The sequence below is a fragment of the Erpetoichthys calabaricus genome, chromosome 16, assembly GCF_900747795.2.
Source record: "Erpetoichthys calabaricus chromosome 16, fErpCal1.3, whole genome shotgun sequence".
NCBI lineage: Eukaryota > Metazoa > Chordata > Cladistia > Polypteriformes > Polypteridae > Erpetoichthys > Erpetoichthys calabaricus.
Genome location: NC_041409.2, coordinates 928805 through 944484, shown reverse-complemented (window position 1 = coordinate 944484; position 15680 = coordinate 928805). Strand labels below are relative to the sequence as shown.

General features: G+C 41.6%; 2 protein-coding genes across 12 annotated transcripts in view; both read left to right on the top strand.

The window, feature by feature from the left end:
- si:ch211-10a23.2 (Galectin-related protein A-like) overlaps nucleotides 1-15680 on the top strand; it is a 493745-nt gene that overhangs the window by 138550 nt on the left and 339515 nt on the right. The gene's annotated exons all lie outside the window — the stretch shown is intronic.
- LOC114666444 (gephyrin) overlaps nucleotides 1-15680 on the top strand; it is a 415661-nt gene that overhangs the window by 345205 nt on the left and 54776 nt on the right. For 7 of the 11 annotated variants that reach the window (XM_028821308.2, XM_028821307.2, XM_028821305.2 and 4 more), the window contains one exon: nucleotides 13781-13823. In XM_028821308.2, the coding sequence (XP_028677141.1) occupies nucleotides 13781-13823 (43 nt within the window). Of the gene's footprint in view, nucleotides 1-11189; nucleotides 11253-13780; nucleotides 13824-15680 lie in introns of all 11 variants that reach the window. The other 4 variants (XM_051920119.1, XM_051920115.1, XM_051920117.1 and 1 more) reach the window with 1 other exon arrangement.

The following is a 15680-nucleotide window of genomic DNA, read 5'->3' as shown; positions in this document are numbered from 1 at the left end:
GCAGGTTTAAAGGTAGAACGACTTTTCTTAGCAGGAAACAAGGATATCATTTGTATCACATGCAGCGTGCTCAAACAAACAACAGAAAGAAAGATTGATGGCTGGATGGATATATATATAATTCAATTTAAAACAGTAAATTAGGACCCTGTGCTGTGCTATAACTTCAGACACCTTCCCAGTTGTGTCTAAACTAGTTTAGTGCACACAACTCGTCTGCATCTCTCTCTGCACAGTTATTACAGACATTAAAAGGCCAAACCACATGCTCGGTCTTGTCACCAATCGCATTACCATGGCAAAACCCCTGAGAGCAGTGTGTCCCCATGAGCCTCTGTATCGTTTTGAGTTTTATCTTGTGCCATTTGCACTTGATGTGGTTTCCCCAGTTTCTTCAGTCAGCATTGCCCCATTCGCTTTTCTCAGCAATTGTCTTCTTGGCACTCGCCCATGTGGTGCCCTATGTTGACTCCTGTGGTGTGTGTGTTCCTTGCTTCATTTGGTTCATCTTGCGCCGTAAATAAAGCATGTTGTTAAAGATGCTATATGAAACCAACTTTGATTAAATGAATGACGTTTAGGTGTAATTGTGTTGATTTTAGCTGCTTTAATTCTAGCAATGATTCATGGTTTCCAGTATTACAAAAGAGCTATACTGTGACCACTGTTTGTTTTAGTACATACCCATAGTTGTGCACACTGCACAACTTTCAATTATTTTGTTGGTATAAGTATAGCACTATGGATGTGGGAGAAAACCTAAATGGACACTGGGAGAACATCCAGACTCATAGTAGCTTTGCAGAATTTCCAAGTGGGTGGCACACACTTGTTTAACACACGTGTTTAATTTACATTTACATTTACATTTACATTTACATCATTTAGCAGACGCTCTTATCCAGAGCGACTTACAACAGTGCTTAGTGACTCAGAGATTGGCCTCCTATAATGTAACTGACTGAATGAAACTGAGCAGTCACGGTGTCACCCCCGGAATGCCACAATATAGTGCCATGTAAAGTACAATGCTAGCAGTAGTGACCAGGAGGTAAAGCTGGTGAACCACTGCACTCACACCAGTAGAGATCCCCCACTCCCTTAACTCTACAACTGTACTATTGCCCTCTAGTGGCTCAGTATTTCCCATACAGACTCCTATAGTTCTCTGTCCTCCCTTTGAGATACAGCCGCTCTTGAGCCTTCCCTTGTTGTAATTCCCCTGCTGTCTTTTAGGTTTTTATCTTCATTAGACCTAGATCTCCTTGTTAAATGTCCAGTCTGCCATCCATATTGTCAGTCATTGACAACGTGTGCACTGGTGAAGAAAGTATTTGCCTGAAACTGCAATCATCCATTCATTCATCCACTTTCTAGCCTGCTTAATCCAAAATGGATTAAGTTCATTTTTTTTCCTTAGAATTCTACACACAACACCCCATAATGACAACATGAAAAAAGTTTACTTGAGGTTTTTGCAAATTTATTAAAAATAAAAAAATTGAGAAAGCACATGTACATAAGTATTCACAGCCTTTGCCATGAAGCTCGAAATTGAGCTCAGGTGCATCCTGTTTCCCCTGATCATCCTTGAGATGTTTCTGCAGCTTCATTGGAGTCCACCTGTGGTAAATTCAGTTGACTGGACATGATTTGGAAAGGCACACACCTGTCTATATAAGGTCCCACAGTTGACAGTTCATGTCAGAGCACAAACCAGGCATGAAGTCAAAGGAATTGTCTGTAGACCTCCGAGACAGGATTGTCTCGAGGCACAAATCTGGGGAAGGTTACAGAAAAATTTCTGCTGCTTTGAAGGTCCCAATGAGCACAGTGGCCTCCATCATCCGTAAGTGGAAGAAGTTTAAAACCACCAGGACTCTTCCTAGAGCTGGCCGGCCATCTAAACTGAGTGATCGGGGGAGAAGGGCCTTAGTCAGGGAGGTGACCAAGAACCCGATGGTCACTCTGTCAGAGCTCCAGAGGTCCTCTGTGGAGAGAGGAGAACCTTCCAGAAGGACAACCATCTCTGCAGCAATCCACCAATCAGGCCTGTATGGTAGAGTGGCCAGATGGAAGCCACTCCTTAGCAAAAGGGACATGGCAGCCCGCCTAGAGTTTGCCAAAAGGCACCTGAAGGACTCTCAGACCATGAGAAAGAAAATTGAACTCTTTGGTGTGAATGTCAGGCGTCACGTTTGGAGGAAACCTGGCACCATCCCTACAGTGAAGCATGGTGGTGGCAGCATCATGCTCTGGGGATGTTTTTCAGCGGCAGGAACTGGGAGACTAGTCAGGATAAAGGGAAAGATGACTGCAGCAATGTACAGAGACATCCTGGATGAAAACCTGCTCCAGACCGCTCTTGACCTCAGACTGGGGCGACAGTTCATCTTTCAGCAGGACAATGACCCTAAGCACACAGCCAAGATGTCAGAGGATTGGCTTCAGGACAACTCTGTGAATGTCCTTGAGTGGCCCAGCCAGAGCCCAGACTTGAATCCGATTGAACATCTCTGGAGAGATCTTAAAATGGCTGTGCACCGACAATTCCCATCCAACCTGATGGAGTTTGAGAGGTGCTGCAAAGAGGAATGGGCGAAACTGGCCAAGGATAGGTGTGCCAAGCTTGTGGCATCATATTCAAAAAGACTTGAGGCTGGAATTGTTGCCAAAGGTGCATCAACAAAGTATTGAGCAAAGGCTGTGAATACTTATGTACATGGGATTTCTCAGTTTTTTTATTTTTAATAAATTTGCAAAAACCTCAAGTAAACTTTTTTCATGTTGTCATTATGGGGTGTTGTGTGTAGAATTCTGAGGAAAAAAATGAATTATTACATTTTGGAATAAGGCTGTAACATAACAAAATGTGGAAAAAGTGATGCGCTGTGAATACTTTCTGGATACACTGTATATGACACGCCTTATTGGATTAACAGAAAATATGCAATATGAATCATAACAAAATTAGACAGGTGCATAAATTTGGGCACCTCAACAGAGATATTACATCAATACTTAGTTGAGCCTCCTTTTGCAAATCTAACAGCCTCTAGACGCCTCCTTTGATGAGTGTCTGGATTCTGGTTGGAGGTATTTTTGACCATTCTTCCATAAAAAATCTCTCCAGGTCAGTTAAATTTGCTGGCTGCCGAGCATGGACAGCCTGCTTCAAATCATCCCATAGATTTTCGATGATATTCAAGTCAGAGGACTGTGACGGCCATTCCAGAACATTGTACTTCTCCCTCTCCATGAATGCCTTTGTAGATTTCCAACTGTGTTTTGGGTCATTGTCTTGTTGGAATATCCACCCCCAGCGTAACTTCAACTTTGTGACTGATGCTTGAACATTATCCTGAAGAATTTGTTGATATTGTGTTGAATTCATCCGACCAAGGGCCCCAGTCCCTGAACTAGCCACACAACCCCACAGCATGATGGAACCTCCACCAAATTTGACAGTAGGTAGCAGGTGTTTTTCTTGGAATGAGGTGTTCTTCTTCAGCCATGCAAAGCGCTTTGTTACGACCAGATAACTCAATTTGTGTCTCATCAGTCCAAAGCACTTTGTTCCAAAATCAATCTGGCTTGTCTAAATGAGCATTTGCATACAACAAGCGACTCTGTTTGTGGTGTGAGTGCAGAAAGGGCTTCTTTCTCATCACCCTGCCATACAGATGTTCCTTGTGCAAATTGTGCTGAATTGTAGAACGATGTACAGCTACACCATCTGCAGCAAGATGTTCTTACAGGTCTTTGGAGGTGATCTGTGGGTTGTCTGTAACCATTCTCACAATCCTGCTCATATGCCACTCCTGTATTTTTCTTGGCCTGCCAGACCTGCTGGGTTTAACAGCAGCTGTGCCTGTGGCCTTCCATTTCCTGATTCCATTCCTTACAGTTGAAACTGACAGTTTAAACCTCTGAGATAGCTTTGTGTAGCCTTCCCGTAAACCATGAGACTCAACAATCTTTGTTTTTAGATCTTTTGAGAGTTGCTTTGAGGATCCCGTGCTGTCACTCTTCAGAGGAGAGTCAAAGGGAAACACAACTTGTAATCGACCACCTTAAATACCGTTATATCTCATGATTGGACACACCTGTCTATGAAGTTCAAGGCTTAACAAGCTAATCCAACCAATTTGGTGTTGTAAGTAATCAGCATTGAGCAGTGACAGGCATTCAAATCAGCAAAATGACAAGGGGAGCCAAATTTTTGCACAGCCAGTTTTTCACATTTGATTTAACTTCATACAACTAAATACTGCGTCACTAAAAATCTTTGTTTGGAAAACACCCCAGTACTCAGATGTTCCTAAGAAATGAAAGACATACAACTGTCATCTTTTTTGTTGAAAGTACAGTCAATTATGATGCAGGCTGAGAGGGGTTCCCAAACTATTTCATATGACTGTATATGCTGTATATGTTAGTATTGCTAATAGCCCACATACTGCTTATTGTGGAGCTCTATAGACCCCATCTTGGGGCCAGCAGAACTGAAAGGGTAAACAAATCAAAAGTTATTGTCACCATCCTCTCAGCTGAGGCAGCCAAAGCCATTTGATTCCCATTTAAGTTGCAAGCATAAACTCTGAAAGTGCATTTTGTTGTATTTGATGTTGACAGCCTGCTCCCTTTGCCCATGTCCCCCGCTTCCCGTCTTGTAAAAAGCGAATACATGTTCTTTCCCTGGGCAGTGTGTTTTTCCTTATTCCCAGAGAATTTTAGGCAGCTACTGACATAGCCCATTAGCCACGGGCCGTTGGAGGACGCTTTTGTTTTTCACTCCATCTCAACGAGGACTTATTGTTGTGTAGCCCCTACTGGTTAAGACTTTTAAGTTCACCTGGTGTGTCACTAAACCTGCCTGCGCTCAGCACTTGCAAAGCACCTTCTGATGGTGTCCATTATAGAAAGTATGTGTGGTAGTGTAAGAAGAGTGTGGGGACATGAGACTACCAGGAGTGGCAGTGCCAAAGTTCTGGTTCGGTTTGCAGAGATACAGTAGAATGTCCTTTCATATATCCTTTCATTATTAGCCCATTTATCTAACTCAGGGTCTTGGTTGGAATGCCAGTCCATTGCAGAAAATGTCCTTCTAATTTAGTTAAATTCAATTTTTTATTACGTAGCAGAGCACTTTGGAGGCAGTCAGACCTAAACCAGCCTGGAGGAAACACAGACTGGAAAAGTGTAAAGTATATAATCATAAAGAAACTGGCTGTGCTAGCCATCTAGGACAGGTTGAAATCTAAGTAACCAACGTATACCTCAGCGTTAACATTTACAGTGGACCATACAATGCATATGTCTCTGTTATATCCTATTTGGTATGGGATTCATCCAAGCAGTGTTAATGTTTGTGGTGTGCCATCTTTTGGATTGCATAAATATAGCAACCAGACAGACAGATAGACACGTGTCTTTTTGTTAAGGTGGATGAAAGAAAACAGAAATTTTTAACTTCCGCGCATCATATTGGATCAAATAAATAAGAGAAGAGGAAAAGCAAAACTTTTGTAAGATGGAGGTTAGGGTCCCATCAGTCCTGAAGAAAGTGGGGACATAGCTACTTAATATAAGAGAGGGAAACCAAAAATTCCCAGAATTGGGTAAAAAAAACCTTTTTTATAAAACTTACAGCAATTCCCTTGTAGTGACCTTCCAAATCCTCCCCTTGAGATGCAATTCACTTGTCCCAGCGCTTCTCCCATTCCTGGAAACATTTCTTGTAGTCCTCTTTTGTTACTGGGTCTATAGCCTCCTGCTTTTTCCTTTATTTCTAAACATGGGAGCAGATCTTCTTAATTTTGGGAAACAGGGAGTGAGGTCTTGTGAGTAAAGGGGATGTGAAGAAACAACCACATTGTCTTTGGTCGAAAACATTTTGATTGACAACGTGGTGCGTGCAGGTGCATTGTCACTGTGCAGTTTTCCCTTAGACACGGTGGCAGTTCAGTCTCATGTTACGGATTCACAGTCTGTTCATGGGGGGAAAAACTGCCAGTGTCGAAAAACCTAATCATCATTGTCTCTTGAAAATCTGCCCCGATGACTTGGAGAAAAAAAAAATCACCAAAATGACCTGCATGATTGTAGAAAAAATACCAGAAATAGCTTGGCACAATGTCACTCAGCCATCTGGAGGCATACAATACGTGATGGCGTTTTCATTAACTCCTCCTGTGTTATTGACCGATTCTTGGAATGTTTGGGTCCCCCCTCATAAAATAACATAATTATCTTGTATGAGGTCACAGGACGGAACCCAACAGCAAAAATGGTGGGAAAGAATTGTGGGAGGAATGCTTATCCCACCTACTCCCACACTCATAAATGGGCCAATTGGGAATGAATCATTGAATAGGACTTTATTGACGATGTAGGTGCAGGAGGGAAAGCCACACAGGCACAGGGAGAATGTGTAAAATCTACACAAACATTGAGCTTTCATTTGGATTCAAACCGCTGGATCCTTCACTCAGTGCCACGTATGGTTTCTTAAAAATACACCATAAATAAATCCAGAGTACTGTACTATTCAATTCATCGCACATTATACTACCTACTTGTGTTGTCAAGCCAGATTGCTGATGTCTACTGATGAGTGTAACAGTCGAGTTTCATTTTACATTCTAAAATTTATTTTGTGTGCAATTTCACAATTGTGAAACTGACTAAAAAGAGATTTTGTTTGATTGGAAAATAAGGAATATTGCTCCGTCAAGCCTTGTTCACACTTGAGCCTTCACCTGTATTTATTTGTATCTGTGTAACACAGGTAACCTGCAACATACTAACAAAATGAAATACTTTATACTCTGTGACTCTTGTTCACATCACGTTGATGATGCGCAGTGTTTTTTTTTTTTTAATGTGACATGCTGCATATTTTTGTACCAAAATGCACCATTTTGCACATCACTGAATTTTCTGCACAACAAAGCACACTGTGCAGGAACCCAGCCCTTGGCCCTTTCTATCAACCTGCCTTTCCGTATCTTAATCTTACAGGTGAGGTTACAGATTTCCATGCTTCTGGTGTCATGGAGGATGTATGGAGGATGGTTTCTGTCTCTGCTGCACCTTTAGGAATATGTTCACCACGGTCTTCATTAAAATTGGCACAGTAGGGATTGTAATACCAGAAGACACGTCTTACACCTCAACAGAAATGTCTGCACAATTCAAGAAATGACTGTTGAACTTCATTTATACACTAAATGACAGGCAGATGCAGGAGAAATTAGTGCAAAAAAACCCTTTAGACCAGAACTAAACAACTTTCTTCATGTATTAATGGTGTGAGTTTGCTGGTTGTGTTACCCCCATTTGTTTAGCAAAATTCTTTACTTCAAGCTCTGCTGCAAAGTCAGTTTCACGCAAATTGCTGTAGCATCACTTTTAACAACATTAACAAATATTGGTTTTGTATAACTGTGCAAGGTTGCATACACTGAAAGTAAAACGTTAAGCCTCTAATCAGGGGATGGAAGGGTTAAACTGTAAGGAATGGTGAGAATTAAAAGCTAAAAGTTTGTCTGAAGAAAGAATCACTAAGCAAAAACAATTTCCAAAAGAGAGAAGAATGCAAAAAAAAAAAACAGGGATTGGCAGAGCCGTGAAATTCTGACCATCAGTTGATAAAAAAAGTCAATCAAAAGTCTTCAAAAACAAAGAAAGGTATTGCAAAACCAAAAACGCACTGAAAAATAACAAAATGTCTCCGCACAAAATTGTCATTTTCAACTTTGAGCCTCAAAAATATGATGGCAGCTGTAACAAAGTGCTGCAGTGAAGTCAGTCACGTGGCCGGAAATGGCGCCATCACTAATAAACTGGATGGCTGTGACAAATAAGGCAAATTACCAATGATGACGAGGCACATCGTCATCTTCCAAAGGGCAGTGGCTTCATGTGCAAGCAGACATCAAGAAGTGAAAGCTACCGATAACAAAGATGATTGCCATTATTATGAAAAAGTATGGATGGCCCCACTAGCCACTCTAGCAAGTGCATATTTCTCAAACAAAAAATATGGTATCTGTTTCTCACAAATTAATGTACAATATGTACTGTAGGTACTGCTTAATGTAGTTATCCTTTTCCACAGAAGATGTGCCATCACACACTATGCTTAAGTGAAATAAAGCCTTCCAAAAAGTCCTCTTTCTCCCCAGCATAGTGAAGGACAGTCACATGTAAGGAATGCTACAGTGCGTATCCTCCATACCTGTGAGTTTATCAGGATAAAAATACAACACCTGAGCCGAAGACCTAAGAGAGCTAAAGGGAATAGTCTGGGTTAGTGAATTGATGGGCCATCCCACAAACTGGCTACTTGATCATTCCTTCTGTCAGGGGCTCTGTTTTTCAGTTTCCTTTGCCAGTGCTGCTTAAATACATTTCCGGTACGTTCAACCCGTTACGCCATTGCTGTTCTATTCAGAGGCCTTGCTTTTTTTGTCCAGCAGTGGGCTGCCTGACCTTCCTTGTACCTCAACATGATGCTGCCAGCTTGGTTGAGGTTTCAGCTTCTGGTTCCACATCTTGCATGGCTATTTCTTTGAAATTCCTCTGTGTGTGTTTTGTGTCCCCTTCTTACAGCCTTTTCACTGCCCTCAATCCCATACCCCCCCCCCCTATGATGGATCATTCCAGGTGTGGCAAGTTTCTGTTGAGTTAGCTTCTGTACTTGTTCCTTCTGCTCTAATTCGCTGATGCGGTTTTTGAAAACCCAACATTTCTGAGTCAAGGTTTCTGCCACTTTGAAAGGTTTGGACGCCAAAGTGAAACAATACAGGAGTGAGACCCGTGCCAGGTATTTGGAATTCAACTGGAGAGTATCCTGAGACATGCCAGCCAGTTAGGTTAAGGGCCTAGTGTACCATGAAAGATACCAGATATCTGGAATGTAATATTAGAGGAGTGGCAGTGCCACCAGTTATTTAAAATGTACGTGAGATTTGGCAGCCAGCTGGGTTTCAAGTTGAACGTCAAAGAGGAGGTGCCAGTTATGTACAATCCAGAATTAAGAGGCGTTAACTGACACTAGTTATGTAAACTGCAGCTTTACAGGCTTAGAGGGGCCTTATTGTCACAAGAGCCATGAAATTCTTACTTACATGTGCTGATCAACACATTGCCGCTCTCTGGCTCCATGATCTGTAACAACAACTACCTTACTTTGAAATTTTGTCTTCCTTAGAGTGCAACCATTCAGGTGTCAGTTTTTATGTACCATAGGTGTCAACTTTTTAATACTTAATATTAATGCATCAGACAAACTTTAAAATGATAGAGTGGGGTTCCATCAGCTGATTAAAATGCATCAGTCATTTGAAAGACAGCTGTAAGGTATCAAAAGTGGTGCCCACCATTTACATTCCCACTTTAATGTGCCAGGCATGTTTCCAGCCATTTAGGTTTCAAGTTTAGTGTACCAAAGGGAGTGCAGATTTTACAATATAACAATAGGGTGCCTTTAGAGTTTGTAGCACCTTCAGTTATAATTGTAGGGCATCACAGTGATGCCAGCTGTTTTAAATGGATCTCTTGTGCATCAGTTATTTGAAGTTACCAGAAGAGTGACATCCATTTAGGTTTCAGGTTTAGCATGTATGGGATGTGGCAGCCATTTAGGTTTCAGGTTTAATATATAAAAGGACTTGGCACCTTTTCAGAATATAACATTAGGGTTCCATGACATAACATTCTTCCCATGGTAGCCTCAGGGCCCTGTGCCAATCACATCCAAGTCCTACCTTTCTTCTCACATCTCAGTGCTTTACCCAAGACAGCAGTCTCACAGAACGTACTTTGTGCTTTTATACCTTTGGCCTACACTGACCTCAAACACAGTTCTAGCTGGTCATGTGGCAAGCCAAGCAGCCCAGTAATCGCTAGACAAAGTGCAATTAACCCTAAACTTTCCTATGTTCTTCTTGTACATGTCCACTCGATACGTACGTGAGATATGGGGGACACACAGTACATCATCAGCTCAGCCCATTCCTGGCCCATTTCTGTGTCAGTGAATCTTAGTGTCTTGCTTGTACCATAACACTTGAGCAAAATAAATAATGCACCTGAATTCCAGAGTTACTCAATGGTTGTCAGTTTTCTAGCATTTTTTTTTTTTTGGAAGGTGACGGGTCTGGGCCACCAAATGTCACCCATCAGAAGGTAATGGCTGGGGTCAGGGCTGAGGTGAGTGCAGCATTCTGCCAAGCTGATCGGCCTGTCAGGTGTTGTTTTTTTCCTTCAAACCCAATGAGTGTGTCCTGCAGAGAGACAGTCAGACGTGCTTTGACTGTTTTCTTTATTCCAAAGATGTGAAAAGCAGGCGGCACAATTGACGTTGCTTTCTCACAACACTTGAGCCCCAGTTGGATTCTTAGCTTCTCTGTGTATTATCCCTGTTTTCCCACTGAGAACTGACAAGTGTTCCTTATGTGGTGAGAGTGACCTGTGGTGTGGTTGATCTATGCCTTGCACTCTTAGCTACCAGAATTGGTACTGGCACCCAGCTAGCCTTTAAGGCATTCAGAAATTAGGCAGACGAAGGGAAACAAGTTCAGTTCTCCACCATCAGAGGGAAGCTTCCTAAAATTTCATTTAAAAAGATGCATTGAATTATTCCCACAATTACCAAACCAATTAAACTATTTTGATATTTTCAATAATTTATTGTCTTTTGCCACACTTCAGCACATACAATTGCAACAAGACAGTAATACTTTTAAAATTGTACATTCATACCAGCTCAAGGCTCCCTATGGTGGAAAAGTAAAGTATAGTAACATGCAATTAGGCCTCAGCTGTTTGAATATTTTAAGAGCTATCTGTTTGATTCTTTAATTACATTAAGGTTTACTAATCAGGTTTGCATCGAGTGGAGTCATTTCACCCCCCACCCCCGTCAGTCTTCATTGGTCAGTGACGGTCAGCTGTAAGCCACGCCTCCATCCCTCCTCCGCCGCCCTCCATGCTTTACACATCCTCCCCATCGCTGTCCCTCTTGTGCCTTTCTGATTTCTGAGTTTGGTGTGATTTTGGCCACCTCTTCCTTTTCACCCTGTCTCTTTTTCTTGCTCCTTCTTTGTTAAATGATTTCTTAACGGTTCACTTTTTGAGCTTCTTTGTTCATTGTAAATCTTCTGTTTCTGTCCACACACTAGCTTCACTATAGGTTGGAAGGGCTAAAAGATGAACTCAGGACGCATAGAAGCTACGAGTCACGAGTAACTATTACAGACGGGAGGAGCTGCTTCCATTCGCAAACATCGCTTTGTGCTATGAGACTCAGCTTCTTGCCGTCTTTTCCTTTGTGAAGACTCTTGACTATTCCATTTTCTTTCTTCCTTTGTAGCGCTGTCTCTCCACTAACATTTTTTTTTTCTTTGATGAGCTCTATGGTGTGTGTGTGTGTGGGTATGTGTGTGTGTGTGTGTGCTGGATCATTGGTTTTCTGTCGTATCAACGCTGTGCATTGCTCCAGGATTTGTTCCATATAGTATGTCCTTAGCATCATTGACTCAAGCCTTTCTCAAAGAATTTTTTATCCTTTTTTTCATTTTTTACATTTGTGCTTTATTTTTCTCTCTCTCTTTTATTTTCCAGTGCAATAACACTTCCTTTCTTTTTTTTCATGAATCACACAGAGAATCTATAATCTCAGTGCTAGTTTTTTTCATAATTGTTCTTGTGTCACTTTAGGCCGAGGAGAGTGAGAGTCGAAACAAACCCCACGTTTTGCAATTTGAAAATGCAGGGGATGGGTCCACTTGAAATTTAAACGTATGCCTTTCGGCATCAAAGCTAAGCCAGCACCAGGGCCCTGACTTTATCACATTCACATCTGTCTTTCATTTCACACATAATATAGGCAGGTGTGCAGACAAACAAATGTATCTTCTCTATTTCATCAGCTTCATACAGAAGTTGGTCCAGCCTGTTCCTCCTGTATGTCTGATAAATAGGCTAGGCACTATATTAGATAGATAGATAGATAGATAGATAGATAGATAGATAGATAGATAGATAGATAGATAGATAGATAGATAGATAGATAGATAGATAGATAGATAGATAGATAGATAGATAGATAGACGTCAAAGGTCACTATATTAAAGAGACAGATGTGAAAGATGCAATTTTAAAAAGATGGATAGCTAAAGTACTATATGATAGAAAGAAATTCAGTATATTAAAGAGATGTGAAAGGCACTATACTAAAGAGATAAGTGAATAGCAGAAGAGCGGTATATTAGATAGACATGTAGAAATGAAGGGAATTGTTGTGTATCACAAAGGTAGATAGGTGTGAAAAGCTTTATATTAGAGAGAGTCAGTTAGAGCTTTAGTGATGCCCAGGTAAAAGTTCCCTTTTTTAAACTATTTTTACATGCATCAGGAGTGCTGAAAGGCACCTCTTCTGACATCAAAATTTGCACCAGTCCTGATGCAATTTGTAGCAGTGTTTAGAGCCTCTTTTGCTGGCTTGACTGATGGCACTGGTCCTGGCACTAGCAGCTGTGCTGAAATGCCTGCGGTACTGGCTTTTACACTGATACTAGAACAGGCACCACGGTTGGTGCTGGCATTGACACCTTTATAGACATTTGCAGCCATGGTCACATGGTCACAGCCTCTGGCTCTGATACTTATACTTGCAGTAGCACTGACACCACTTGTAGCAAGTACTGATGGTTTCTTTACTGGAACTACTATTGGCACTGGCACTGACCCACTAACAGCAGTGGCACCTGCGATGTAATGTCCTTTAATTGGCCCTTACACTAATGTTAGTATGGGCACCTTGGTTGGAACTGGCACCATTTTAAAATGTCACTGCAGCAAAGATAGCCTGTGGCATTTGCATTTTGAACCCAGCATTGGCATCGACACCGCTTTCAAGAATGACATTAGTGGTGATTCGCACTGGTACTGGCAGTTGTGTTCATACTAATGCTGGTACCACTACTGACAGTTGGCCTGCTCCACTTTTATTAGTGATAACCTCCAGTATTAGCACCAATATTGGCACTGGCAATAGTGCCAGTGCTTTACACACATGCTCCAGCATTGGCATAAACATTTGTACTAATACTAGTACTGCAAGTAGTAATATTAATGGCTCTGGGACCATGGCTGGCATACTAGTACCCCCTTCAACAGTGGCAAAACTACTAATGAGCATAGGCATTATCCCCACAGTTTTAAATTACTGTGAAATCACAGCCCTGGCACTGCGGTGATTAGCTGTAGCCCAGCCCTCCAGCCCCTTTGTATCGAACACTTCCTCTTCCCAGGCCTAAAAATGGTTGCTCATTTACTAGAAGCCTAATTTCGCTTGTTGGTGTGTTTTTGCATCTTAATGGAGGAGGTGGAGGAGCAACTGCTCTGTTTTTTAGGAGGTGTGGGGGGTAGGGGGGGATAGGGGGGTCCGGTCTTTGTAGCGCTCCTTAGCCGCTGCATCCTCTTCATCACCAGCTCCTTAAGACCCCAGGACCTGATAGGCTTCTGAGATTACGGTCCTAGAAACAAATCAGTAGGACGGCAAAAAGACGCCTATAGTGAATGGCTGCACAAACCTGTGCGGTTCTGCCTGTTTTGCCCCCCAGCCCCTTTTTCTTTGATGCTTTTGTAATCTCCGAAGCCTATGGGTTTTATGAATGTTTTCTTTTGTTTTTCTTTTGATGTAGTTCTTTTCAGTTCTTCTTTAGTCCTCCCGCTGAAAAGCATTCTCTCTCTGTTTGTCTCTTCGCAGGTGCAGTCCAGGTGCAGCAGCAAAGAGAACATCTTACGAGCTAGTAAGTTCTGCGCTGGCCATTGGTCACCCAATTTTCATAGCAAACATGGCAGCCCAGTACACAAACACAGATAATCTAGCAGCCAAGCGCCTCCTCAACTTCACCGATGGAATTGCTTGGCTTCTTCATTCTCAGCCACCCTGCTGTAGAAGATCATCGATTGATGAAGGGCAGTCATTTGACATGGAGCACGCAGCGGCATCTTGCTTCATTTTTGATTTGGATATTAATTGTTTATTTGTGGATTAGCTGTGGTGCCCGTCTCAGATTGGCTGAAATCAAAGTAACCAACTTGGACCTTAGCGTTAATGTTTGCAGCGCACCCTCTTCTATTGTAGTGTGTTTTTTAATGCATGTAAGTAATAAAATGCATTGAATTTGTCATTCCAACAGAGAACACATTACAGACATTTCTAGTTATAAAATGCATTACTGCAAATGTTTGTGGTGTGCCTTCTTTTGGAATGACAGAGACATAGCAATCAGATGGACACAAAGATACACAGACACCTTTTTTTTTTAAGGTGGATGTGACAAACATGAGTATAAAGTTACATTTTCAAACCTTCTTAATATACTGTAATTAAGGGTCTTGGGGCCAGGTGTAAGGCAGGAACAGAGTGGGCACACACCTTCACTCACCCAATCCATGCAGCTTTGGGGACATGGGAAGAAAATGTGAATTTCCAAGTGGACAATGACCAGGGGCCTCATGTATAACGCCGTGCGTAGAATTCACACTATAACATGGTGTACGGACAAAAGCGGAAATGTGCTTACGCACAAAAAATTCCAGATGCATAAATCTGTGCATACGCAAACTTCCACGTTCTTCCGCTTCATAAATCCTGGTCAGCATGAAAAGTAACGCACGTGCACGCGCCTGCTGTCCCGCCCCAACTCCTCCCGGAATTATGCCTTTTTGAATATGCAAATCAATATAAATAGCCCTTAAGCTCAGCCTTCTGTGAAAAGACAATGGCAAAAGCACAAGGGAAAATAGAAAAATTTCAGCGAATACCAAGTGGAGGCAAAGAAAAATGTACTATTTGTTGGTTTAAACAGTGGTATAAACAACAAAAGGAAGTTGATCAAGTGACATAGCGTGTCAGAGAAACTCGAAAACTCAAGTTCACAAAGTCGCACAGTGCCTAAAATAAAAAAAGAAGTTGTCAGATATCAAAGTCGCCGTGAAAAGGTGAGTCGTAGCCCACCGTCTGAGTGTCATATGAAAGCTTATTAGGGTACAGAGAATAAAAAAAGGCACGCAGTGGGGATAAATGTCAACTTTAATCTCGAAATTTCCACTTTAATCATGTAGTTTATTTTGTCATTAAAGTAGAACATCATAAACTTCATCTTTAAATCGTTTAATTTACTAGTTTCTCAAATCCCATCGTAACTAAGGTAGCACGTTAAATGCTTTGTTTTGTATTTGATCTTCTATGTGCTCTATGTGTGTGAATCACTACATGCTTCTTAAATGGGCTTTCTCTTCCTCCGACAGGACACAGAATCCATTACATTCATAATATTACAGCTCTCTGAATAATTAAAATACTGAGATGTATACATGATATAATTTTCATGATGATAGGAGTTAAAGCATGTTATTAAACATGGGAACACGGTGGCGCAGTGATTGTTCATGTCTCACGCAAGATGCTTGCTGTGCCATGCGCGACCTTCGATGAAATAATTTATTACAGCAGTACTGTCTCTTTCAAACGTACTAACCTCCAATTCCTGTTCTTACTTTTCTTTCTCCAAATACCCAATTGCCACACAATCAGCTCTGTAATAGACGTGAAGCCATTTGTAAGCTTAGAACGCCGATTTTTCAAAACTTTTAAGTAA